The sequence below is a fragment of the Herpailurus yagouaroundi genome, unplaced genomic scaffold (genome assembly GCF_014898765.1).
Source record: "Herpailurus yagouaroundi ecotype Mexico unplaced genomic scaffold, PumYag 28, whole genome shotgun sequence".
NCBI classification, from domain to species: Eukaryota; Metazoa; Chordata; class Mammalia; order Carnivora; family Felidae; genus Herpailurus; species Herpailurus yagouaroundi.
The window spans coordinates 162,477,605-162,502,466 of NW_024412376.1; the positions used below are offsets into that span (position 1 = coordinate 162,477,605).

The window sequence follows — 24,862 nt, forward strand, 5'->3', positions numbered from 1 at the left end:
CCACGGTCCCCATGCTTCTTGGCTCGTGGCCCCTTCTTCCACCTGGCCCGGCATCCTCCAGTCCCTGCTCTGTCTCCTCTGCTCCCTCCCGTAAGGACGCCTGGGACTTCGCTCACACCCACCCGGATATTCCAGGAGGTCTCCTCGCAGGGGCAGAGTCACTTTTTGCGTAGAAGATCATGTGCACAGGTTCCAGGGGTTAGGACCTGGATGTCCTTGGGAGACACCACTCCGCTTACCCAGCCCGTGTGCCCTGGGCCGGTCACCTACGCGTCTGAGCCTCAGCGTCCCCGAGGGTAAAACGCAGCCCATGGTGTTGCCTTCGGGAGCTGTCAGGAGGAGTCCACGAGCCGTGGTTAACCGTCTGCTAGAGCGCAGAGTGTGGTGGCAGTCTCTGCAGCTACCCTTAATAGCGGTGTCTGGGCACAGGAGTGCCCAGGCTGGGTGGGGGGAGGGGAGCTCAGCAGCCTCAGGCTCCAGGAGTCCCGTGCAGAAGGGGTTCCTCCGTTTACCCCATCCTCAGCTTAGATTGCGCACGGGAAGTGTCTCGGAAGTTTTAAATGCTACTGAGGCCTAGTCGTCGCCCCCCCCTCCCCCGCCGTCTTCTGCCGCCTCGCTCTGGGTGGGGTCCTGGCGTTGGGATCCTCAGAGGCTCCTGGGATTCTAACACAGCCATGGTTCCGCCCGTTTTTGTGCTCAGGCTGGGCCACTGCACGTGGCTGCTGCTTCGCTGCCTGCGTGTGTCCCTGGGCTTGTCGGACTACCTGGGGGTCTCGTTAGCTCGACTCGAAGGTGCTGCCTTTTCAGCGACCGGGCCTCCGTCGTACATCAAGGTGCCCGATGCGATGGTCTCTGAGCATCTTCCGTGTCCCGGTGCTGCAACACCGTGAGGGGATGGGCTTTGTGAAGCAAGGGCTCGCCCTGCCCACCCCCGACTGCCCAGCTGGGGTCTCCTGGGCTCCCCACCGTAAACCCGGGGGCTGGGCTGGCATGGCCACTTCCCGGCGGAGAGGGGCCACGTGCCCTTTCTGGAGTCACGATGCGTGTGGGCCTGGCGGGCCTGGAACCCAGGGCTCTTGACGCGCATTGGGCAGCGAGTGGCCAGTTTGTCGCCTAGTCAGACTATTCTGGAACTGGTTGAAAGGTGGGGCCGCTGGCGGCTGGGGGCTCCCCAGGATGCTTCTGGTCAGGGTGTGTCGACATAGGAAACAGCCTAGAGGGTACTCCCGCGAAACGGCTCTAAGTAATTTCACACTTCTTTCTAGAATGTGCCTAGCTGTCTCACGGGAGCGGGGAGGTTGGTGAGACTCTCCCAACTGGGACACGGTTTCGTGTCACTTGAAGCACGGAAACAGCAGATGCCGGGCTGTGCGGTGTCCATGCTTGTGCTGCTGGTGCTGGGAGACGCTGGGATGTTCCAGAGCCTTCCTGGAGGGCAGGCAGGGGCGCGGCCAGGGTTTCAGAGGGCAAGGAGGAGAACAGGTGACCCCACCTGGCATGCTGGGGAAGGGACAGGGATGGCAGCAGACAGAGAACACCTCAGGGGACGCGAGCCAGCCCTGGCCCTCCCCCCCCCCCCCCCCCGAAACAGCTCCAGCCCTCGGGGCCGCTGTGGCAGGTTCACTGCTGGGGGCTTAGCCAGCAGACGGGGCGTGTCTCCGTTCCGAGGGTCAGAAGCCCAGATACGGGTATCGGGTATCGGCGGGGACGTGCTCCCTCTGAAGGCTGGAGGGGAGTCCTTCCTTGCCTCTTCCCAGTTTCTGGTGGCTCCTGGCGGCCCTCGGCTTACAGACACCTCCCTCCCACCCTCTATCTTCTCGAGCTTCTCCCTGCGTGTAGGTCTCTGTGTCCTGTCTCCCCTTTCATAAGGACACTGTCAAGTTGGGTTAGGCCCCACCCTAATGACCTCAACTTAATCACATCAGCAAAGACCCTATTTCCAAATAAGGCCACATTCAAAGGTAGCAGGGTGTAGAACTTCTATATTTTGGGGAGGGGAAGACACAGTTTAACCCATAATGGGCCTAGCACATGAGGCTGACCTCTCTTCAGAGCCCTGATCCCTAGTCATTCTCCTGATGAACGTGGAAGAGCACGAGGCTTTGCTCCCCGCCTGCAGACATAAGATACGCAGGTGACCTGCTTAGGCACGCAGGTGGCAGAGCCAGGAGCCAATTCTGAGCCGGCTGGGGATCTTTCTGGAAAGGCCCGGGGCGCTCTCCTCAGGCCACGATAACCGCAGGGGTGCCCTATGCCAGGTGGTGAGTAGGAAACCCACATTTCTCTTCCTACCATGGGGCACTTCCCAGGTTTGTGCAGACCCTGGGGCCCAGGAGAGGCTTGGAGTTTGCAGAGGTGTGGGGGAAAGAGCGGGGACAACCCGCAGGGGAAGGGCTTTGCTACACCAGGCGCCGCCTCCCGACTGTCCCTGGATTTCTCTGCCTCCCTCCTTTGAGTCCTCCGGGAACCGTCACGTTCGCTCTCCTTGGTTCCGTGGGCTCCTCGGTCATCAGGCCGGGAATCCTGGTTGCAAGGCCCAGGCCGGGTTCCAGGAGCAGAGTGGTTCCCCACAGCCCCGCCGAGAGATGGGGCTTATTTTTAAACCTAAACAGATGGGGCGCTGTGAACCAAACACAGTCGCGGCTTCCAAATTCAAGGGACAGGTTAAAGACTGCCCTAGGACGTGAGATCGTGTGTGCGTGTGTATGGATTTTAATTGAGAACTGTTGTACACACACCATTAGTTTCAGGAGTGAGACACAGAGACTCCGTATTTGTACATGTCGTGAAATGATCACCAAAATGGAGTCCAGGGAACACCATCACCACACAGCTACAGTTTGTACGCGTGATGAGAACTTTCAAGGTTTAATTTCTTAGCCACTTTCAAACATACAACACAGTATTCTTCTTCTCTATCGTACCCCCAGGACTGACTTACCTTAAAACTAGAAGTTTGTACCTTTGACCACCTTCACCCATTTCGCTTACCCCACCGATCTGGTCGCTGTATCTCCGAGCTTTTTTTTGTTTTGTTTTTAATTTTTTTCAAACTTTTTTTTTTTTAAATGTTTGTTTATTTTTTGAGAGAGAGAGTGCGAACAGGGGAGGGGCAGAGAGAGAGGGAGACATGGAATCTGAAACAGGCTCCAGGTGCTGAGCCATCAGCACAGAGCCCGATGCAGGGCTCGAACCCATGAACTGTGAGGTCATGACCTGAGGCGAAGTGGGAGGCCCAACCAACTGAGCCACCCAGGGGCCCCACCCGAGCTTGTTTTTTTTTGTTTTAGATTCCACACAGAGGTGAGCTCATAAGGTACTTGTCTTTTCATTTAGCATAATGCCCTCGAGGTCCATGCTTGTTGTCGTCGCAAAGGACAGGATTTCCTTCTTTTTCTGGCTGAATACTACTCCATTGTGTGTGTGTGTGTGTGTGTGTGTGTGTGCACGCACGCACACACACACACCGCCTTTTCTTCACCCTCTCGTCCATCCATGGACACTTAGGTTGCTTCCACGTCTTGGCTGCTGTGGATGAGGCGGATATGAAAACGGTGTATTCGTACCGACTGTTTGAGTCCGTGCTTTCACTTCTTTAGGGTATATACCCTGAAACAGAATGGCTGGATCACATAGTAATTCTGGTGTTAACTGGCAGAGAAGACGCACTGTCCTCCAGAGTGGCCGCACCCATTTGCTTTTCTGCCAGTGCTCAAGGCTTCCTGTTTCTCTGCATCCTCTCTGGCACGTGCTGTCTCTTATCTTTTTCGTAACAGCCATTCAAACAGGTGTGAGGGGTCGCTCCCTGCGGTTTTGATTCCCTGGTGATCGACGTCGAGCGCCTTTTCACAGTCCTGTGGTCCATCCACAGGTCTCCTTTGGAAAAATGTCTGTTCGGATGCTCTGCCCATTTAAAAAGTTAGATTGTTTGGGTTTTGGCCATTAGATTGTAGGAGTTCTTACATATTTTGGATTCCTGCCCCTTGTCAGATATATGACTTGTAAGTATTTTCTCCCACACAGGAGGTTGGCGTTTCCATTTTGTTGATGGTGTCCTTTGCTGGGCAGAAGCTTTTTGGTGTGATCTAGACCCACTCATTTATTGTTGCCTGTGTTTGCCTTTGCTTTTGGGGTCAAATTTAAAAAATCATCGCCAAGACCAATGTCAAGGAACCTTAATCTTCTAGGAGTTTTATGGTTACAGGTCATATGTCTTTAATTGCTTTTGAGTTAGCTTTTGTATATTATGTAAGAAAGCGGTCCAGTTGCAATCTTTCGCATGTGGCTCTCCAGTTTTCCCAACACCATTTATTGAAGAGACTGTCTCTCTCCGGTGTATGTTCTTGCCTCCTTTGTTGTAAGTCAGTTGACTATGTGTGGGTTTATGTCTGGGTTCTCTGTTCTGTTTTTATGCCAGTACCGGACTGTTTTGACTGCTGTTGCCTTGTAATATAGTTTGAAATCAGGGAGCAGGATACGTCCAGATTTGTTCTTCTTTCTCAAGATTGCTTTGCTTATTCAGGGTCTTTTGTGGTTCCATCCAGATTTGAAGATTGTTCTCCTTCTGTGAAAAATGCCACTGGGATGTTGACAGGGGATTGCATTGAATCTGTAGATTGCTCTGTGCAATCTGAACAATATTAATTCTCCCCAACCATGAACACAGACTACCTTTCCATTATTTGTGTCTTCAGATTCTTTCATCAGTGTCTTAAAGTTTTCAAGGCACAGATCTTTCACCTCCTTGTAAAATCTATCCCAAGGTATTTGATTCTTTTAAATGGAAATACAGATGAGATTGTTTTCTTTTTTAGGTAGTTTGCTATTTATGTATAGAAACACTACAGCTTTCTGTGTATTGATTTTGTGTCCTACAAATTTGTTGAATTGTTGATTACTTCTGAGAGTGATTTGGTGGAGTCCTTAAGGTTTTCTATGTATAATGTCATGTTGTCATACAAAGGGTGATAGTTTTCTTTCTTTCCAATCTGGGTGCCTTTTATTTTTCTCAGGTGCTGTGGTGAGGACTTCAATACTATGTTGAACAGAAGTGGTGAGAGTCAACATCCTTGTCTCATTCCTGATCTTAGAGGGAAAGCTTTTAGCTTTACACCATTATGACGTTAGCTGTGGGCTTGTCCTATGCGGCCTTTATTATGTTGAGGCGTGTTCCCTCTATACCCACCGTGTTGAGTTTTTTATCATAAGTGGATATTGAATTTTGTCAAATGCTTTTTCTCCATCTGCTGAGATGATCATGTGTTTTTTATCCTTCGTTTTAAATTTTTTTTTTTTTTTTTAATTTTTGGGACAGAGAGACAGAGCATGAACGGGCGAGGGGCAGAGAGAGAGGGAGACACAGAATCGGAAACAGGCTCCAGGCTCTGAGCCATCAGCCCAGAGCCCGACGCGGGGCTCGAACTCACGGACCGCGAGATCGTGACCTGGCTGAAGTCGGACGCTTAACCGACTGCGCCACCCAGGCGCCCCTATCCTTCGTTTTATTCATGTGATGTATCACATCGTGGGTGCTGAAGGTGCCTGCCTCCCTGGAATTGGTGTACCCTCTTATGCTGTGTGATCCTTTTAATGCATTATTGAATTCAGTCTAATACTTTGTTGAGCAGATAATACTCTTTTTAAAAAAATTTTTTAATGTTTATTTTTGAGAGAGAGAGTGTGAGTTAGGGAGGGGCAGAGAGAGAGAGAGGGAGACAGAGAATCCGAAGCAGGCCCCAGGCTCTGAGCTATCAGCACAGAGCCCGACGCAGGGCTCGAACTCATGAACCATGAGATCATGACCTGAGCCGAAGTCAGATGCTCAACCCGCTGAGCCACCCAGGTGCCCCGATTTTATTTTACTTTTTAAAGGGTTTGTTTGCTTGTTTATTTTACTTATCAGAGAGTGAGCATGAGTGCGGAAAGGGCAGGGAGTGAGGGAGGAAGAATTGGAAGCAGGCTTTACGCTGTTAGTACAGAGCCCAACATGGGGTTTGAACCCACGAACTGTGAGATCGTGACCTGAGCTGAAGTCAAGACGCTCAACCGACTGAGCCCCCGCTCCCCTCCCCGGGCACCCCGAGGAGATAACATTCTAACAGGGCCTCTTAACTTCTTGTGTGCTGTGCTCTGGACTTCTTGGAACGATGTTTTCAAATGCCCAAAATAAAACACGAAGGCTTGTGAAGGAAGCCAGTTCTGTCAAACGCAGCTCTTCTCACCGACCACCCTGGCAGAAGCAGCAGCTGCTCTCGACCTCGCGGAGCCCCCCGAGCTGCCCCCAGGGGCTGCCAGCAGGTGGCTGGGTCCCGGGCAGGGCAGGTGCGGCTGAGCAGCAGCCTGGGTGGGCAGGGGGCGGGGGGGCCCTCGGGAAGGACAGGGCGGTGGGCGTGAGGGGGGCTCTGCGGCCTGGACCGTGAGCCGGGCCACCCACGCGGGCGCGATGGTGGGGACAGGGGGCAGCGGCCAGGGCAGACGCGTCCTTCCGCAGCGCCCGCCGTCCTCAGGAGCACCGCGTGCGTCTGCAGCCCTCCCACCAGGCCTGGGAGCCGGGTCCTCTCGTTGCCCCGGGTGGGCAGGAGCCCGGGTCCGGCGAGGGCTGCCTGCCCGTCCCAGGTGTCGCCAGCGGCAAGGCGGCTCTTGCCGGAAAGCCTGGGTGTCCCAGCCGCGCCCCCCCCCCCGTGCAGATCTGACCTCCTTCAGCTCCGTGCCCTGCCGTCTCTGGCCTCCCTGGGCCGTCTGGGGTCTGAGGCTGCGTTCTTGCCGTGTAGTGCAGTCACCACCGGAACCCGGTGGCCTTTCCCACAGGCGCTTTGAGCCCCGAAGCACCTGTGACTTCATCTCCTGTCCCTGTGTCAGGCACGGGCTCCACGTGCAACACAGGCTGTCCAGGCAGGCGGAGGGCCTCTGACCCTTAGGGTGACAGCCCTGACGGTCCAGATGAGGGGGTCGCGAGGTCACGGGAAGGGAAGAAGGGACTTGGGGGGCAGAGAATGGGGACGGGTGGGACTTAGGGATGGGCAGGAAGGGCCTTAGGGAAGGGGATGCGGAGACTTCTTGGCTGCCTGGGGCCTGAGGGGCTGTTCCCTGGACAAGGGGACACAGGGGACAAGTGTCCCGGCTGCAGTGAGTGGGAGGTGGGAGCGGTGGGGAGGCGGCGGCCAGGCTGGGTGTGCGGGAGAAGGGAGAAGTCTGGGTGCCCCTGGGCCCCAGGGCGTGGGAGCCGCCTGGAGCGTGACGAGTGTCAGCACCGAGCCAGGAAGGCACAGTGGGCTGCACCCTTCACCTCTGTGCCGCCCAGCGCTGGACTGGGCCGGGTCCGGCTAAGGCTGAGTTGCAGGCCTCAGGACTCTAAAGGCTGGGGATGGAGAGCCCCGGAAATGGAGGCAGGGCCCAGCGATGGGGAAACACTCGCTGTGGTAGTTCCTACCGTTCCTCGTGAGTGTCTGTCCAGTTCATTCCTCCCTCGTATCCTCATGGCAACTGGGAGGTGGGGAAGTGTCGTCTTGTGTCATAGGCGAGGGGCCTGGGGACCAGAGAGGTTCAGGGGCTTCTGTGTGGCACGGCACAGCCCAGCGGTCAGACCAGGGCCGTGGTGCCCGGAGCGGGTGTAGGAGGCCGCACGGGGCTGGTGACTTCGGTTCACAGCCGGGCCAGTGTCTGTCCTCCAGGTGAGTGGGCAGTGCGTACCAACTTCCCCCACACATCCCGTGAGGCCCAGCGCCACCCTCCGCTTCCCCAGATGGAGAGCTCGTACAGTAACTGAGGCCCCGCGGTGTCGGGGGGCCCGGGCACGGGTCCCCTGAGGCCAGGACAGGGCTCGCCCCTGGGCCTCTTGTGCAGCCTCAGGAAGCGGCACAGCTGTGCCCGCCCTGCCCCCGGGGGGAGGGGGGCTGCTCTGTGCCAGCACCCAGGGCCGTGTGGCTCTGAACCTGTCCCCCTCCTCAGGAGCCTCAGAGCCCTCTGTAACCGGGTGGGGAGGGGCAGCCCATCAGCAGGAAGGCTCCCGCTCCCCCGAGCTGACCGGCCATGCCTTTGCACATCCTTTTAGCCTCCGGATGTGCTCTGCCCCTGCCAGGGGGCTCCCAGCAGCCAGGTGAGCACCTCCGGTGCCCGGATCTGGTGTCGCTTTGTCCCCTATGCCCTGTGTCCTCCTGCGGGGGCGGGACCGCCCGCTGTTCTGTCACACGTCGATCCACAAATGTCAGAGGAGCACATGCTCCATGACGGCGAGCACCACACCTGGGCTCGTGGGGACTGCCCTCTGGGGAGGGACACAACTAACTGAGCATGCGGGAAACTTGAGGGCAGAGGTGATGGGGGCCCCCGAGATCCTGTTTTTCCTGCCTAGCTGGTCCCAGCTCGCGAGGGCAGGGCTGGGGCCCCGGGCGCAGGAGACATCTGAACAGCTGGTGGCTGCCGCGTCACCTCAGTAACTGGCAGCAGGCAGAAAGGGTCCGTGACGTTGATCATCCCTGTACCCGAGCTCTCCCCACAGGGCCTGGAATCCTAAAAACGGGTCACTCAAAATAACGGTGGCGTGTGGAGATCGTGAAAAACGCAGACGGTACCAAACGTCCAGTGGAACGTGATGCAGCTGAAGCCTTCCTGGGGCTTTTCCAGCTGCGTCCCTCCAGAGACCGTCTCTCGTCTGTCCGGCCGCCCCACACGTGGTCCTCGCAGCCACCCTGACGGGCCCCCCTCTGCCCACAGGTCTCCGTGCTGGTCCTCTTTGCCCTGGCCTTCCTCACCTGCGTCGTCTTCCTGGTCGTCTACAAGGTGTACAAATATGACCGTGCCTGCCCCGACGGCTTCGTCCTCAAGGTAAGGCCCCGCCCCCGGTCCCCCACCCCCCACCCCGTGCCTTCTCCGAGGGACACAGCCCTGCTCTGGCCTCGGGTGGCCTGCGATGGGGCCCCTGTGGAAGGGAGCAGGGGAGGGAGGCAGAGGGGCAGGGGGAGAAAGCAGGGTGGAGCTGTAAACAAGGCAGCTTCTGGGAACGGACCTCCTCTGGGGGGGGGGGGGTGGCGGCGTGCGCAGAGGCCCAGAGGGAAGGGGAGCAGAGCTGGGCACGCCCCACCTCCCGCCCATGCCTGTCCTTGTCCCTCCGGCACCTGCTCGGCCAGCTCTCCACGCTGGCGGAAATGCCTGCTCTGCTGATGCGACGCGGCCTTGTTCCAGAAAGCCTGAAAGTGGCACAGAGGGTTACACAGGGGAGGAGTGGAGAAGATGGAGGGGAGGAGGGAAGGCAGGAGGAGGCAAGATGTACTCCCAGTGGACTTGCTCCCAGTTCCCACAGCGCGGCATCTGGCCCCCCACCCCGACCCCCCATGTTTGGTTCTGACCTCTCGAGAGCCAGCGTGAAGGGAAAAGCTACCATTTCCAGGGGCCGGTGTTGCCGAAATCAAAGCCGGAGAAGCCCGTGCTGAGCACGTACACGGACAGGCTTGGTCTGTCGCGTCACCGGGTGGCTTTGCTTTGGGTCTCGCGGCCGTGAGGGAGCAGAAGGCTCGCACGGGGCAGCAGGCTCAACAGACCTCCCGCTTCCCGGCATGTCGCCCGTGCGCAGTGCTCTGACCCTGCGGCCCTCCCCCGGCTGGCAGGTATGCATTTTGTGCGTGCCACGTACAGTGGCTGCCGCTGGTATTCCGGGTGCAGCACAGCCGGGGCCCATCGGGTAGAGACCCCCACCTTTGGGAAGCTCCCTGCCCTCCTCAAAAGACGCGTGGAATCGGTTGTATTCTGAGTTAGGGTATGAGCCCTGGAAAACCAAAGAGCAAGGCAGGGTCGGGCGCTGCAGTTTCTAGAGGGGTGGTCAGGTTGCCTCTAGGAGGCCAGTGAGGGAGCTGCGTGGGGACCCGGGGAACCCCCCCACACCCCACCCTTTCAGCAGACCCATCCGCACCCTGGGCCAGGCTATCTGGAGGCTCGGGAGGCACCACGGTTTAGAGGAGACCAGCCCAGAGGCCTTGGGGGGGGGGGGCTTGGAGGAGGGCAGGGCTGGCCTTGACCGAGTACGTACATCAGCAGACTCTGGAGGCCGGCCGGGCCTGACCAGGTGGGCTAGGGGAGCGGCAAACACGGTTGATGGCAGAACGCAGGCAGGGTCGGCCTGGAGGCAGCGGGGGATGAGCCAGCTGTGGCCAGTCTGTGCACCACCTCTGGTGCCAGGCAGAGGCCCCCGGAGTGCAGGGGGGTGGGGAGTGACAGGAACGGCCACTCACACTCAGTGGCCCAGGGAGGCTGGAGGGTTGGCGAGATGGCCCAGCAGGCTGCCGCAGGGAGCCTGGGAAGAGACTCGGCAGGGTGCTGGGGATGGAGAGGACACCCACATGACATAAGGCTGAAGAGTGACTCTGGGATGCAGGGGAGAGCCTGGTCCAGGGCTGGGTGACGCAGGGGGGCCGAGGTCATGGAGAGGAAGCAGAGCAGATGTGGGCACGGTGCCCTGACGGGACCCACGTGTGCAGAGGACAGTTTCGTGGGACTAGACGGGCTGCTCACAAAGAACAGGGGCCAGCGGCTCCATCAGGAGGACGCAGGGTCCGCGTCTTGGCTCTTTCTCTGGGCCCGGGGCACGCGTCCTGCACGGAAGAGGAGGGTGCAGCCTGAAGCTGCCCCGCCCTCCCTGCAAGGCCAAGTTCTGCTGGCGCAGGCAGGTGGAGTCAGATCAGAGATGAAGGCCTGGTTCTGAGAGTCCTGGCAGGGAAGGGGGCAGGTGCCTGTGCGTTCAGAGGCCGGGGCGGGTGATCCTGGTGCCCAGCCGGCACCAAGTGAGTGTTCCGTAGCTGCGTCCCTTGGGACTTGGGCATCTTCCACTGGCGTTTCCACCTGATTGGGGGCAGATGTCCTTCCTGGAAAACACAGCTGGAGGGCTGGAGAACTGCTAGTCTGGGTCCAAGAGCCCTTGGCTGAAGCTGGAGGGGGGAGAAGTGCGATGTGTGCCGAAGTCCCCTCCCTGCCTTTCCGCCTGTTTTGCGATCGCACACGTCACACACAGACCTGACGGTTCACAGGGGTTTTCACACGGGGATTTCTGAATGCTCCCCAAAACCTGGGTAGGTACCAGTAGATCCCCGTTGTATCGGTGGTTAGATGCAGCACGGATACGATATTCCTTGTGCCCCAAGGTCACCCCCCATGGGTCCTTTGTACATACTTATTCAGTGCTTCCTGTGGGGAGCCCTGCTGGGTGCTGGGCATGTGGTGCAGGACGGGAGGAGTCCAGGCCCTGCCCGTGGGGCCGTTGTTCCGGTGGGGAGACAAGTGGCAAGCAGACAGGCAGATACCCAGTGCCAGGCAGAGAGGCGGCCAGGGTGACTGTGCGTGCCCAGGGTCACCGCTTCCAGGTCACCCAGGGTGCAGACTGGATGAGGAGTCCATTTTGCCCGCGGTGGCGAGGGCCTGCTCCTGGACTGAGGCCACAGACTGGGCTGGGTCCTGCTGACCCCAGAGCCGGAGGGGGGCCCGTGGGAAGGGCTGATGGGCACGGGTGCCGCAGAGGTCCTGGCACAAAGCAGAGGGCAGGCGCCTGCGCTGCGGGTGAGGGGAGGCTCCTTGCGGCCAGGCCTCCCCACCAGAGTGTCCCGTCCTGACGGGGGGGCGGGGGCGGGCACTAAGTTCCTGCCTTTTTCTTGAACCCGGGAAGCCGTCATAGGAGTTTCACGGGAGGGTTTCCACGTACTGGGAAACTGCCCGGCCCTGCGTGTTGACGCAGACGGTCAGACACCCCCGTTCTCTCGGTGGAGTTCGTGCCCGAGGAACACTTGCCAGTGCGGACCGTGTGCCGGGGCTGGAACACGCTTCCTCGGATATCCTCGTTGGTGTGACGGTCATCTGCTTTCATGGCTGAGAGATGAGGGGCAGGGCCCCCCTCAGGGGGACGTGTGGCGGTGATTCTGGCCTGATGGGGACCGGGTCAGAACATACTGGGGAGCCCCTGGCCCCATGCTACTTCGCAACTGGGGTTCTCACCTGCCACCTGCCCACCGTGGTGCTTGCCCCGCATTTGCTTCCTGTGGCCCGCGTGTGGGCAGTGGCAGAACCGCCCGTCGCCCTGGCCTGGTGCCCTGAGGGCAGGGCCACTCTCTTAGGCCTGGAGGCCCTGTCCTGGACCGGAGTGGAGTCCCACACTGCCTGGCGGGTGCTGGCGAGTGGCAGGGGGAGAGGACGGAGCACAGGTGGCAGTGTGGCTGGGGGGGGGGGTGGGGGCCACCTGCCTTGCCGGACGGGGGCGGCTGCTTCCTGACACCCGGGTGTGGGCGTGGGTGAGCGTGGACACATCCTGCCTTCTTGCCCGAGCTGCCCATCACGGACCACAGTCCTCACGGCCACCCAGTATGCGGGGCCCCTTGGCCCCGTCTCGTAGATGGGGGGCGCTGAGGCTCAGAGTGGGAGGAACTGCGGTGAACTTGGCCTGCAGCGTGGGCCGACTCTGAAGCCGCCGCCTGGCCCACCGACGGGCTGGACAGGCAGAGCAGGGTGTGGGGCATGCCGCAGTCCTTTGTCCTTTCTCTTCTGGAAATAGTCCTCCGTGCTCCCAGAAGGTGGTTCTGATCCTTTGACCAGAGGAGGACTGTTCTCCGCTGGCGGGGCAGGACCGGGTTGAGGGGAGAGCATGCGTTCATTCCGTCCCCTTTCCGCTGTCCGCGGCAGTCACTCGTCTCTGGGTTACCCAACAGGGAAGTACCCATGGCACCCACCTGGCATGCAGGGTCCGTCCTGGGGAACAGAGGCGTGTGGACGTGTCATCCACCCCTGCAAGACCCCAGTGCTGTCTGTACCCCTTCGCTGTCTTCCTAGACCCAGCAGTGATGAAACGGTAGCTCGTGGGCCGGGCACCGGACCAGGCACGACAGCCTCCATCCGTCAGCAGCCACACCGAGGAGGCCCCGACCTCGCTCCGCTGAGGGGCCAGACCTGCCACTTCTCGGTGTCGGAGGAGCACAGCCCGGGTCTCCTGAGTGAAGGCCCCGGGGAGGGGCACGGGGGCTAGTAGGTAGCGTAGGGCCCGTGGCCCGGGCTCTGGCGTGTTCCTTCCGGTGATCCTGGTGCCTGGCACAGCTCCTGACCCTGCTGGACAGCCCACCCAAGGGAGAGCCGACCCCCCAGCCATCCTCGTCCTAGACATGAGGCCGGCATCCCAGGAGAGCCATCCGGGCGGAGAGGGACTCCGATCACGAGCGGCCGCTACGTCTGAGCGGCGGGAGCTTTTCTGTGACGGGGGCGTCATCCCTGCTCTCTGCACGAGTCGTGTGCTCTGCCCCGTGTTGCTGTTTCTGGCACCGAGCAGGGGCCGGGCTGTGTGGAGCCGCCCACTGCGGAGGCCTCGGGGTTCAGAGGGCGACGTCACAGTGTGTCGCTCGCCTGTGAAGGTGCCGAAGGCTGAGCCAGTAGTGCAGGCAGGGCGCGGGGAGCCGAGCCGCATTCCCGAGGCCTGTGTGTGCCCGAGCTGGGGCTTGAGCTCTGGCTGAACCAGACGCTGCCAGGGCTCTGGGAAAAGAACGTTCTGCCCCGCCGGCCCTGGGGCAGACTGTTTCACTTCTCGCTCTTCTCGACTCGGGAGTCCAGCGGGTCACCTGTCGGTGGCCTCCCACGGCGACACCATGTGGGGCGCTGGGCACACTCTGCTGTGCCTTCGCGTCTCTGGGTCTCACCCGCCCCGGCTGGAAAACGGGGCTCACGGCACCTGCCTCGCAGCGAGAGGACGTGCATGGGAAGCGCCCGGCCAGCTGTCAGGGGCAGAGAGAAGGTCGGGAGGAGGAAGCATGGGTGGCGAAACCCCAGTCCCGTTTTCTCTGCTGCCGGTGAAGTGGCAGGTGGGCGTTACATCTGCGGGCAGATCTCAAGGAGCAGCCTTCTTCACCTGCCGTTGGGTTTTAGAGACCGAGGAAGAGCTGGGCCCAGGCCAGGGGGAGGCTCCCCTGGTGCATCCCGGGCCGGCACTCGTGTCTCCCAGCGCCCACGTCTGAGGTGCAGCAGCTGTGGCCGGTCGGCCTGGCGATGGCCCGAGGTGGCCAGAGATGATGTCATCAAAGATCCTGTCACCTTCTCCACTAGGCGCTTGCCCAGGAGAGGTGAACGGACGGTCTGCGCCGCTGGGCATCTTGCGAAGCCCCAGGAGTTAACTGGTCAGAGTGCCGTGGATGGTGCCTGGGCTTCAGATCCGGGCGGTGCACCCGCCAGCGGGGCGGCCTTGGCCGAGACACCATGTGCAGCATGTGGAGCCTCAGAATCGTCTGGGGAGGTTTAAGGATACAGAGGTGCTGAGTCAGACCCTTAGCGGTGGGCAGAGAGCCTGGGTCCTCAGACTCTTCCTGGTGAGTGTGGAGGTGGCCAAGGCCAGGCACCCGTCTTTGCTGTGGTCTCCCCTCACTGAGGAAGAGGCCGTGGCGTTCGTGTATTGCTTTGGTTGCTCAGACACACAGGTAACGTGGCTTCCACGAGGCGGGAGGTCCGTCTCTCTCACATGAAGGCTCCAGGCAGAAGGGGGGGGGGGGGGGGCCGGTTCTGTGAGATCATCCTGGAGCCCCGATTCTGTCTTGTGCTGCCCTGCCAGCGCCCCAGGGCATTCTCCGCCTCTGGGCAGTCGAAGCCAGCGAGAAAGGGCCGCGGGAGAGGTGGAGGGTGGGCATCCACGCCCGTCCCTCTGGCCTGGCTGGGAAGCGTAGTCGTTAGCTCGGCACCAAGCGCCTGCTTGGCTCGGGAGAATGCGAGGTGGAAGCCGATTATCCGCAGCCCCGCCCACCTCACTCACTCACCCGGTGAGCTGCACGTGTATGGTGTGCTCGGGCCACGTCAGCTGTGGTGGCCCAGTGGCCTGGGTCGGCTCCTGGACCCACCAGCAAAGGCAGCCTTGGGTGCAGGATCTCTCTGGGGTCCTGGACGTTTTACCAGCTGATGAGAGCTATGGACTGGACTCCCCCACCCCAGGCCCCCTCAGGGTTCCGTGGCCTGTAGGGACAAAGCCTCTTCCTTCGTGGACAGCTGCCTGGGATAGCCCACTCCCTTGCCCACCCCGCCCCGCCGTATTGCTGTCTGGGCTCCTGCTTTCTGGGTCACAAGGTCACACCAGCTCCCTGACGGGACTTCTAGCCCTTGTGTGGCCGTCTGACCCCGGCCGTCCTTCCCAGTGCCCTCCTCACCCTGCTGGCACTGTCCTGTCTGTGAGGCCCATCTCCTCTGCCTTGAGGGCGTGCCCTCCCCCGACCCCCTCCTCTGGAGAAGGCCTACTAAAGATCCAGCTCCCAGGAGGTTTTCCTGACTTCCCTTCTTTTACTATCTGTGTTTCCAGCAGACAGGTCCAAAGTATTTTCTAGTAGATGTAACGTAAATGACAACTAGTGGAAGGTCTTTAGCGAAGCAGGACAGCTCATCGTGCCCCTGCAGCCCAAGTCCCGCTGCGTCACGGCCTCGCTAAAGATGTCTGTCCTGCCGCGGTGGGACCAGCGCAGGCGGTGGCTGGGCTGTGTTTCTCCTCTAAGCCCAGGGAAGGTCCCCGTAAACACTGGGGGGGTGTTCACCGGAGACCCTCCGGCACCCCCGCAGCATTGAGACGTGCGTCTCCACGGCCCCTTGTCTTTCAGAACACCCAGTGCATTCCAGAAGGCTTGGAGAGCTACTACGCGGAGCAAGACTCCAGTGCCCGGGAGAAGTTTTACACCGTCATCAACCACTACAACCTGGCCAAGCAGAGCATCACACGCTCCGTCTCACCCTGGATGTCGGTTCTGTCGGAAGAGAAGCTGTCCGAGCAGGAGACCGAAGCCGCTGACAAGTCAGCTCAGTGAGACGGGCAGGTTCCTCACAATGTGTCACTCGAAGGTAACAAAGGGACTTGGAGGGACGTTTCGTTAAATATAATTACCGATAATTTAGAGGTTACTCATTTATGGTGCAACCGCTTCTGTTTGCTAATGCTGCTTTGCCAATAAAACTTGCTGCCGACCGCTCATGGGCATAAGATCAAGTGCATATCAGCATTGCTTAAAGAGCTGTGACACCACGTTCCATGTTAAGGAATCTTAATTTAGCTGCTTTACTGGGATTTATGGGATGCCATCAGAAAGTAAATTTACACTGGATATGCAAGGGGTTTGGATTCAGATAAATAATGCGTTTCGTGGAATCGATTTTTTTTTATCGCCCTCCCCCTCCCCACCGCACTGCTGTTTGCAAACCTTACTCCACAGCCATATTTAGACGGGTCCCCACATGGTTAAGAGCAAGCTGTACTTCAGATTTCTTCCCACCTTCAATCAGGCGGCAGCCGGGCCATCACCATGATGTGTGGCAGTGAGAGGTGCAGAGAAGGAAGGAAATGGGACGTCCGGTGGCGGGTGCGCCCTTCCCTTCCCCGCGCCCACTCCGAAGCGGCCGAGTGTCCCGCAGGAGTGTCCCGCAGGAGGGCCCGCTCGGGAGGCGCTATTCCGCCCCCTGGAGCCGGCTGGCACCTTGGTGCGGAGAGCACCGTGCTTCAGGCCGGCGCATGTAGACCGGGTCCGGTGTCCCAGCACGTGTGGTGAGGGGCTGTGGGAGGACCCTGGGCCACGGGCCTGAGGAAGTCCGGGCCCCTGTAGGTAGTCCGTCTGCTCTGTGACGTGTTGAATAGGAGCGACACCCTTTGGTCTTTTTTGTTCTGTCCTGGTAATGAATAAATTTGCACCAACAGCCCTGTTAGCGAGTTAGTTTTTAAGACCTTATTTGTGTTGGCAAAGTGAAAATGTAATTGCTGGGAAGCCAAGACTGATTTTTATTTTGTGAACTAGAAATCTTTTCATGTAAGAAGCAGGCAGGGGAGGCTGGGAGGGGCTGGCGTGGCAACTTGCAGATCCACTGAGGACATTTCAATTCATGATCTTTGTAAAGAAGTTACATTTCAAGCTGAATCTTGACATTAAAGGATATGTTTACAAAATTGCCAGTTAGCTAAGCTACGTGTGTAAAACCATTAAATGGAAACCAGGCATCTGCAGACATTTTCTTCCATGTTATCTGTGCTGTTTCTGGTGGACGTGTCAGAAGTTTCACTGTTTTCAGTAGGTCAAAAATAAATGGCAATGAGTTTGAGATCTGTTGCAAACAAGCGTGGTGGCCGCGGCCAGCTCCATCACTGCTTTCTGAAATATGCTTCCAGAACCGGATTCTATTATGGAGGGTGTTTCGCAACCATGACCGTGGCCTTGGAGCCGGGGCGCGTGTTCTAGAGCTGCGTGCTGTGAGGGTGTGACGTGAGCACGCACGAGAAGCACTGACTACGTGCCACGCTCTCCCGCACAGATACACCTCTGAAAGCTCTAGCCCGCGTAAACGCACTGCTAAGGCATCACCCCTTTGTATTTTCTAGTAGACGCTTTATTGACTGTAAATGCATTCACATGTAACTTTTGACGTTTTCACTCTGTGCAGAGAAAGAACACAAGGGTCCCTGTGGCTACACCACAGACTCGATTTTGCATACACAGCACACAATTTTGCAGGGGGGCAACGCAGAGCCATCGGCACCCACACCGAGGTGGGGCCCCGTGAACACCAGCATGCTCTCTGCACAGATGTGGTTCCCACTGCAAACAGGAACACCTGTTCTAGAGGGACAGGTGCACGGGCCCAAGGACAGACAAATGCTCCTTGGGCCCCAGCAGCCCCTTGCTGAGGGCCCAGGGTCTGTCCCCACACCCCTTCCCCCACGGGCAGGCAGGCGTCCGCTGACCTTCTGTATCTGGACCCACTGATATTACACGAAGTAACCGTAGTTGCATTTATTATATTTGAGGCAAAGGCGAGTTTTCCACAACGCAGCGACTCTGCAGCACTTGGCTCAGGCAGACAAGAAGCCACAGGAAACTAAGTGATGGTCACTTGCCGTGAGAAGTTATCACCCAGCACTCTTCCCTAAGCCACTGGAAGGGCCAGGTCGGTGCCTCCCTGAGCCCCGCCTCCGGGCAGCCCCTCCACGTGGGCCGCCAGTTTGGGTGCAGCCAGTAACGACCCCCCTCTCTTCCACCCTGCCTCAGGAGTGCCACGCAGTCCACTGTCAATTTGTGTTCATTAGTTTCTTTTTCAGCTACTAAACGGGCTAAGACCACAGGTCTGGGTGTCCCTTTTGCGGGAGCACGTAGCTCTGCCACCGCCCCCTCCCCCCAACGTGGTAGGATCTGGGCACAGCCCTGGTCCGATGCCGGAGACCCTCGACAGTGCCCCATGCGCCAGGAGCGAGCAGGGCAGACTAGCTGTCGTACCAGTCCAGGAAGAGCAAGGAGAAGGAGCACATCACCAGGAAGAAGAGCACCCACACTCGGAAGCCGGCGTTGTTTTTGATGGCCTGGGGGGCGGGAAGGGCAGGAGCACAGGATTTTGGGTTGAGGAGTGCTCACGCCCTCCGTGTGTCCGCACGCACTCCCTACCCTGGAGCTTATGCTTACCTTAATTAGTAAGCAGAGCCAAACAGTGGGTTTAGAATCCACCAGAAAACAAACAGGTGTCTCCCCCTTATTCAGACGTCCTACACCCTTCTCCCAGCAAACACCCGGAAACGGTCCACGCGGGGCCCAGGGTTAAAAAGAGCCCCACGGCTGGCCCGGCAGCTGTAGTGGCCCAGGAATGGTCCCACGTCAACCCAAACCGAGGACCACACTCAGAAGACCACGTCCACTCAACAGAGTCCACTGTGGTGGCCTCGATAAACAGGGACCAGGGCTCTGGCCCTCGGGGTGGGGGGGGTCCAACGAGCTTCTCCGGTGGCGCCCGCCCCTGGTGCAGGTGGCTGATCCAACCCTTGCCAAGAGTGACCTCGTGTGCCTCCGATCGCTCCTTTGGAGGGCTGTGAGTCCTGTGTCTTGGTAATAGCAGGTGCCCCGGGTTTAGCGAGGACAGAAGTGTGACTGTCTTAGGGCTCAGTACGGTTAGGAGGTCAGCCCTGCAGGCTGGGCCCCGGCAAGGCTCTCACGCAGCCCCGACTGCCCGCAAGACTACCACCGCTGCCCGGACGGGGAGGCCGGTGGGGCCTGGGGGGCCCAAGGGTACTCACCTCCCTGATGTCTTCGTTGCCTTCCTTGATATTCTCCGTCGCCCCTACAACTAACTGGTGAATGCTGTCGATCTCGGCTTCCTGTGGAAGAGGAGAGGCAGGTAGACCCGACCACCGTCTCCTTCCCCGAGCATCCGGACATCAGGAGCCAGCAGCAGCCGGGGCTTTACGAGCGGGAGCCTGTGGGTCCTCGCCGGGTCCCGAGGGGCAGGCACAGCCCCGTTTTACCAAAGGGAAAGCCAGGGTTCAGAGAAGTTCAGGAATTTGCCAAGAGTCACGCAGCAACCACGTGGCAGGACTGGGACCAGAACCCAGTGCCGTTGCCCTTCCGCCTCCTGTGCCACTTGCCGGCCAGAAGGGACAAACGCGAGAGCTGCCAACACGTAGCAGCCACCGCATGCCAGGGGCTTCCCTCTGGTCCCCCGCGTATTTATGAAATCCAGAGACATGAGCTTCCAGATGCGTGTGCTTTCAGACATGCACACGGGGTTTTCGGGGGCGCTGCGTGTCTTTCCCCCTGTGTTTCTCTTTTAAAAAAAAAAAAAAAAAAAAAAAGAAAACCTAAACCGTAAAAACATCAGCTCCCGTGTACTGAGAGCCTGCCACGAGCTGGAAGTGCGTCAGGAACCTCGAGCCCCAGCCCTGAGAGTGCGGGGGGGGGGGGCAGCGGCCCAGTCTGAAGAGGGCAGTGTGGCTGGGGTGCCCAGGTCACCTGACACACTGGAAGTCAGGATTGGATCGGAGCCAGTGTGTGACCCAACGTGGCCTCTGAGCTCTCCTGCCACTCTGAGCTGTCCCTGGAAGCAAGTCGTGTGCTCTGACAGGGACAGCTGACTTAGCTGTTTTATGGGTCAGGAGGCTGAAGTGACAGCCATCGGGCTTCTAAGTGGAGACTTAGCACATACACGCTTAAATTGGTCCTTCAATGTAGTTAGAAAGGGTAACTCGTGATCCCGAACTTTCCGCCAGACTGCACATACCTAAATTTACAGCGATTCGACTCTGGTTGTGAGGTTTCGGGCAGGTTTTGTGGGGGCGGGAGGGTCTTAGGCCAACTGGGCCAGTTTAACACAATGCAGCAGAAATGATTTTGACTCTGAAACCGTTCCACGGTCTGTGGATGCTAAAAAGAAGGATAAATTTATCAGGTCCCTAAAAGTTTTGCCAGTTACTGGCCGGACGAGTTTCAGAACTGGAGGCAGGAAGAAATAACATGAAAATCCCCTTCAGAGAACAACCCTATTTCCTGTGTGGACGGGACACCTGAGGTGGCACGGACCTGGCGTTCCAAGAGGGCCAAGTGTGAGCCCTAAGTCACACTGTCGACTGACAGGCTGCTACCCGCCAGGTGTGCTGGGTGCTTCCTGCGGGTTATCTCCGAGCCTCACGACGGCCCTGCGAGGGCCACTCCGTTTGCAGACGGGAAAACTAGCTCAGAGGCACCCGGAAGGAAGATCTACCCAACTCCCTCCTCTGTGGGTGTCACTGCACACACGGGCCACCACACCCAGTCTGGCCTGGGCCAGCCAGCAGTGGGTCAGGTGCAGCGAGCTCCCTGCCCCGCACAGAGGCTGCACCGGGGGGTCAGGAGGCCCTCACGTGAGGAGCTGTACGAACCCACGCGGCTCGGGGCACATGGCTGCAGGGATCAGGCAACCTCAGAACAAGCACCCTGATGTCACAGTAGATGTCACAGATTCTTTTTAGCTAAACCTTAAATCGTAATTTTTTTTTCTTACCTGTTGTAAAACTTTCTCTGTGAATATCTCTTGGAGCCTGGAAATTTCAACCACTCTCCCTTCGATTTGCCTTCATTAAAGAAAAAAAAAATTACATACAACTATTAGTAGGTGGTGGTCCTAGCAGGAGTGTTACACATTTCTAAATGGACCACGTAAGTGAGAAATGGGAGGGGACACCACCACAGCCTCCAGAGAGGGAGGGGACACCACATCATTCGGGGGGGGGAGGGGGGAGGGGCACCACATCAGGCTCAGGAAGGAGGCAGCCAGCATTGCACTTCCTGGCTCTCCTCTGAAGTCTCTCGCTTAGGGGGCACGCTGCACTGCGGAACCAGCCCTCCCCTGCAAGCTGACCCGCGGTGCCCCTGCCTCGGAGTCTGCACCCCTGGTTGCAACAGGCAGCCGTGGAATGCTAAGGCCCGTACCCGGCCCGGTAACCATGGTAACGCGGCGGAGACTCAGAACCCAGCGCCAGCGTGTGCCGACCACTCAACGTCGTTACCGCCCAGGAGGTCGAGGGGCAGGGTGCTGCCACCCAAACCAACTTCCCGGCAAAAGGAAAAGTCCTCCAGTTCTGTCTGAAAACGTATCTGGGTTCAGAAACCAAGCGTCTGAGCTTCTCAGGCCAGCAAGGGCGCCCCGGGCGTGGGCTGGGGGGTGGCACGGGTCTAGAAATGGGGGCGGCAGGGGCTGAGCCGTGTCGGGGCAGCCGGCCGCCGCTCCTCCCGTGCTTCCGGGTGTGGGAAGGAAAAGTGAGGCGGGCGGGGACTGAATCTCGGAGCAAGGACCGCCAAGGCCCACAGAGCGAGGGCAGAGGCCGCAGAGGAGCACAGGTGCCATCAGAGTCCCCGGGGGCTGTGGGTACGGCGTCAGGACGCACTTTCTTTTGGATGAGCTCACAGCACAGCGGGTTTAATTTCCCTGCCAAAGCCCAGGCCTTCCTTCCTGATGCTCCAGACACTCTCGGGGAAACAGGCCCCACCCACGTGCCTCCCCTAGACGGCGGGCCAGCGATGGCTCACATGGGCACGGCCACTCTCCTTCCATGCTGCCGACCCCTTTGCTGAGGGGGCAGACGGACCCCAGCGGAGCCATATGCAGGAGGCTGCACCTGGCCAGCCATCCCTCACAAGGCCCGCCCCCTTACCCGGGAGCGATGAAATTAACAGCCCCTAACCATGCAACTTGCGGTCACTGGAAGCCTGGAGGCAGCACAGAGGGGGTGACCTCTCAAGGGCCCACAGGTTAAGGGGAGTCACTGAAGTTGGGCAGCTGCCTTGACCCCGAATGGCTGAGGGGGGTGCACGTGGCCAGGGCCACAAGGGGATGCCTGGCCATCGAAGTAAATGAAAAGTTCCCAGTTCCTAGAAAAGCTGAGGCCATCAGCTCCTAGGAACCACATACATACCTCACTTCATCGAACAGGCTGTTCATCTCACCAATTAGGCGCTGGTTCTCTTGTTCAAACTGTGAGGAGACAAACACACTAAGGGTGACGTCATACTCAAAAGCAACACGGTCAAAGGCAAGAGTCTAGCAAGGCGTCTGCTCGGAAATCTTCGATCTGCCCTCCGAGGGTGGCCACCGAGTCCCTCCTCCTGGCGTGGAGGGATGCGGCATCAGTGTGAAAACATCCCTGTGGCCGGACATCTCCCTGCCTGTGAGCCGACGTGACGCCTGGGAAGGTGCGGGCGGGGTGGGGCGGGTCGCCTGCCGTCCTTCCTGCTGCTCTGTCTCCCTCTGGCACTGTCTTAAGTGGGGCACTGAGCTCCAGCGGCTCAGCTGAGGGCAGGGCAGTCTCATTTCAGAGCCACGCCTTGGCCAGTCCACCGTGACAGGAACACAGGCCCAGCAGCCTGAAGCGCTGTGTTCCTGGGCTCAGGCTGGCGATCGGGCTTCAGGACTCAGTCTGGGTGAGGGCGCCACCCTGGCACCCGGGAGCCCATCGGAGCCACATAAACTCGGAGCAGACAAGACAGCTGCTGCCCCCACCGTTCCTGCCAACTTGACACCAGCCCCACAAGAGGATGGCACGTCTGAGGGTTCGCCGTGCCGCGGGACCAGATCTCCTCCTCACTGCGGGACCCGCAACCCCGCCTTCGGACGCCCACTCCACTGCCTGAGCGTGTACTCAGCCCCGGGCGGGGGCCCACGTCCCACAGCCCCAGCTCGAACGCCACCTTCTCCGTGACCGATCCCGGCCCCCGAGATGGAACTTCTTTCTCCAGTTTCTAACCTTGGCCTAGCACCTTGTGAAACCTCGTGAAGATCTCTCAGGACGTTAGCCATTTTCAGCCCGGTAATAAGCTGTGCATGTCCCAAACTCCCCCTTGACTAGGAGCTGCCTGAGGGTGGGAACGCGTCAAACCCAAGTCCGAGAAGGCCTCACACGCGTTCTTTCCTTCACATCTACTAAAGCGGCAGTCCCGTCCACAGCTGTTTTCGGAGGCGCGGTCTGCGCCAGGCGCTGTGTGGGGGGACGGGTGGAGGTGAGCTCTGGGCCTCCCAGGCTCTGCGATCCAACCGAGGCTCCAGCCGGACTTGCTCAGTGAAACAACACTGGAGGGAAAACAACGGTTAGGGAAGTCGCGGCAGACACCGTGCTGAGCAGGTCACGTGCAGGGACTCCCGTTCCCCTGCCCAGTCGCCCCCTGACTTCACAGGGAGGGCATGTGCTGTGCTCACTCTCTGCTCCGTCTCCCCCCTCCCCTCCCAGCCCCCCCCCCCCAGCCCTCCACGCGGGCACCGTCCCGTCCTGTCTGCCAGTTCACCCGCACCCTTGCTGCATCCATTCCCTCCCTGGTGCCTGTGCTCTGCCCCCATCACCTCTCACTCTCCTCCAATCTGCCCCCCGCCCCTCCGTCAGAGTGATCTAAGATGCTGGTCACGTCACACCGCACCAGGCTGGCCCTGTCCGTGGCCCTGTAGAACAGCGCTGAGGCGCAGCCTTCTCCTGCAGCCCACTGCCTCACCCCTGCACAGACTAGCTGAGAGCTGATGGAGGCCGCCGCGCACCAACCCCCCACCCCGCGGGGGGACTCCGACTGTTTCCTCGAAACCCAGCGGAGGCACCTTCCTAGTGACCAGACGCACCAAGGCAGGTTTAATCACCTTCTACCATCTCCTTTTATAATATAAAACTCCCCTGCACTTGATCCATCGCTACACTTCTTGCCCCTGTTGGGGGGCCGTCTTCCCGCCTGGGGTGGGGCTTTCTCCTCTGGCCCCAGCACAATGCAGGGCCTACCACACTGCAGGGCACCGGTTGTCAGTCCCCCTGCTTGTCAAAACACAAAGGGGCCTCCACTGCACCCCAGACCTACTGGGTCAGAAAATGGGTGGGCCGTCACAGTTTCCAGAAGGGCCGGCGGGGGGCGCTCTGCTGGGCCGCCTCAAGCACGGGCAGGATGCTGACACGGTACCAGGACGGCCCTTCTAATTATGAAATCAGGCTATTTAAGGGAATAAAAACTTCACTCTTGAGTTTGAAACTATCAGCCCTATTAGCTGTCAACTCAACAGTTACTTCAGAGCCCAGTAATTTAAGGAAAAAAACAATTACTTCAGCATGTAGGTGCTCATTTACTTTCACTAATTCTCCCAGGTTATTACTCAGGGTTTTTCTCAGGGGGCTGGGATAGGGGGCATTTTCTTATTTTTTTAATGACAAAATACGGCCCTGTCCTTTTAAATCCTCAGACCTTTTATGCTTTCTAAACTACTCCTAAGCAAGACTAGGGGTTTGAGGTGGTTTACTGCGGGAACGTCCCCCGGAACAAAGCCCTCTCTGTCCCCTCCCCAGCTCTGGGCATGAGGCACCCACTCCCCCTCTCGGGGTTCTGGGGAGCTGTTACTTCTGAAGGACTCCTGTCAGCAGCAGGATCAGATTCTGGCTCTGATTTCCTTTCAACCTATGGGTTCTTAATGCCACCTGAGAAGTACCCATTGGGGGTGGGGGTGGGGGGGGGGGCAGCAACGGGGGGCGGAGCAAAAGAAACAAATGCCTCGAGGGATCAAGCGGTGACAGGGCTGAGGGGAGAGTTTGGCGTGGCCAGGACCTTTACGGAAAGCGGCCCCCATTTGGGGGCGGGAGTTA

At 59.0% G+C, this 24,862-nt stretch overlaps 2 protein-coding genes across 7 annotated transcripts in view; one reads left to right on the plus strand and one right to left on the minus strand.

Annotated features, from left to right (window-relative positions):
• NSG1 (neuronal vesicle trafficking associated 1) overlaps window positions 1-16,976 on the plus strand; it is a 30,475-nt gene extending 13,499 nt beyond the window's left edge. The window contains exons 3-4 of the mRNA XM_040488060.1: window positions 8,713-8,823; window positions 15,585-16,976. Of these exons, the coding sequence (XP_040343994.1) occupies window positions 8,713-8,823; window positions 15,585-15,788 (315 nt within the window). The 3' untranslated portion in view covers window positions 15,789-16,976. The remainder of the gene's footprint in view (window positions 1-8,712; window positions 8,824-15,584) is intronic.
• A 358-nt stretch (window positions 16,977-17,334) lies between these two features.
• The window catches only part of STX18 (syntaxin 18), a 122,525-nt gene continuing 114,997 nt past the window's right edge, over window positions 17,335-24,862 (minus strand). For all 6 annotated transcript variants that reach the window (XM_040488011.1, XM_040488027.1, XM_040488051.1 and 3 more), the window contains 4 exons: window positions 22,175-22,233; window positions 20,764-20,833; window positions 19,025-19,105; window positions 17,335-18,319 (listed from right to left, as the gene is read on the minus strand). In XM_040488011.1, the coding sequence (XP_040343945.1) occupies window positions 18,224-18,319; window positions 19,025-19,105; window positions 20,764-20,833; window positions 22,175-22,233 (306 nt within the window). In that variant the 3' untranslated portion in view covers window positions 17,335-18,223. The remainder of the gene's footprint in view (window positions 18,320-19,024; window positions 19,106-20,763; window positions 20,834-22,174; window positions 22,234-24,862) is intronic.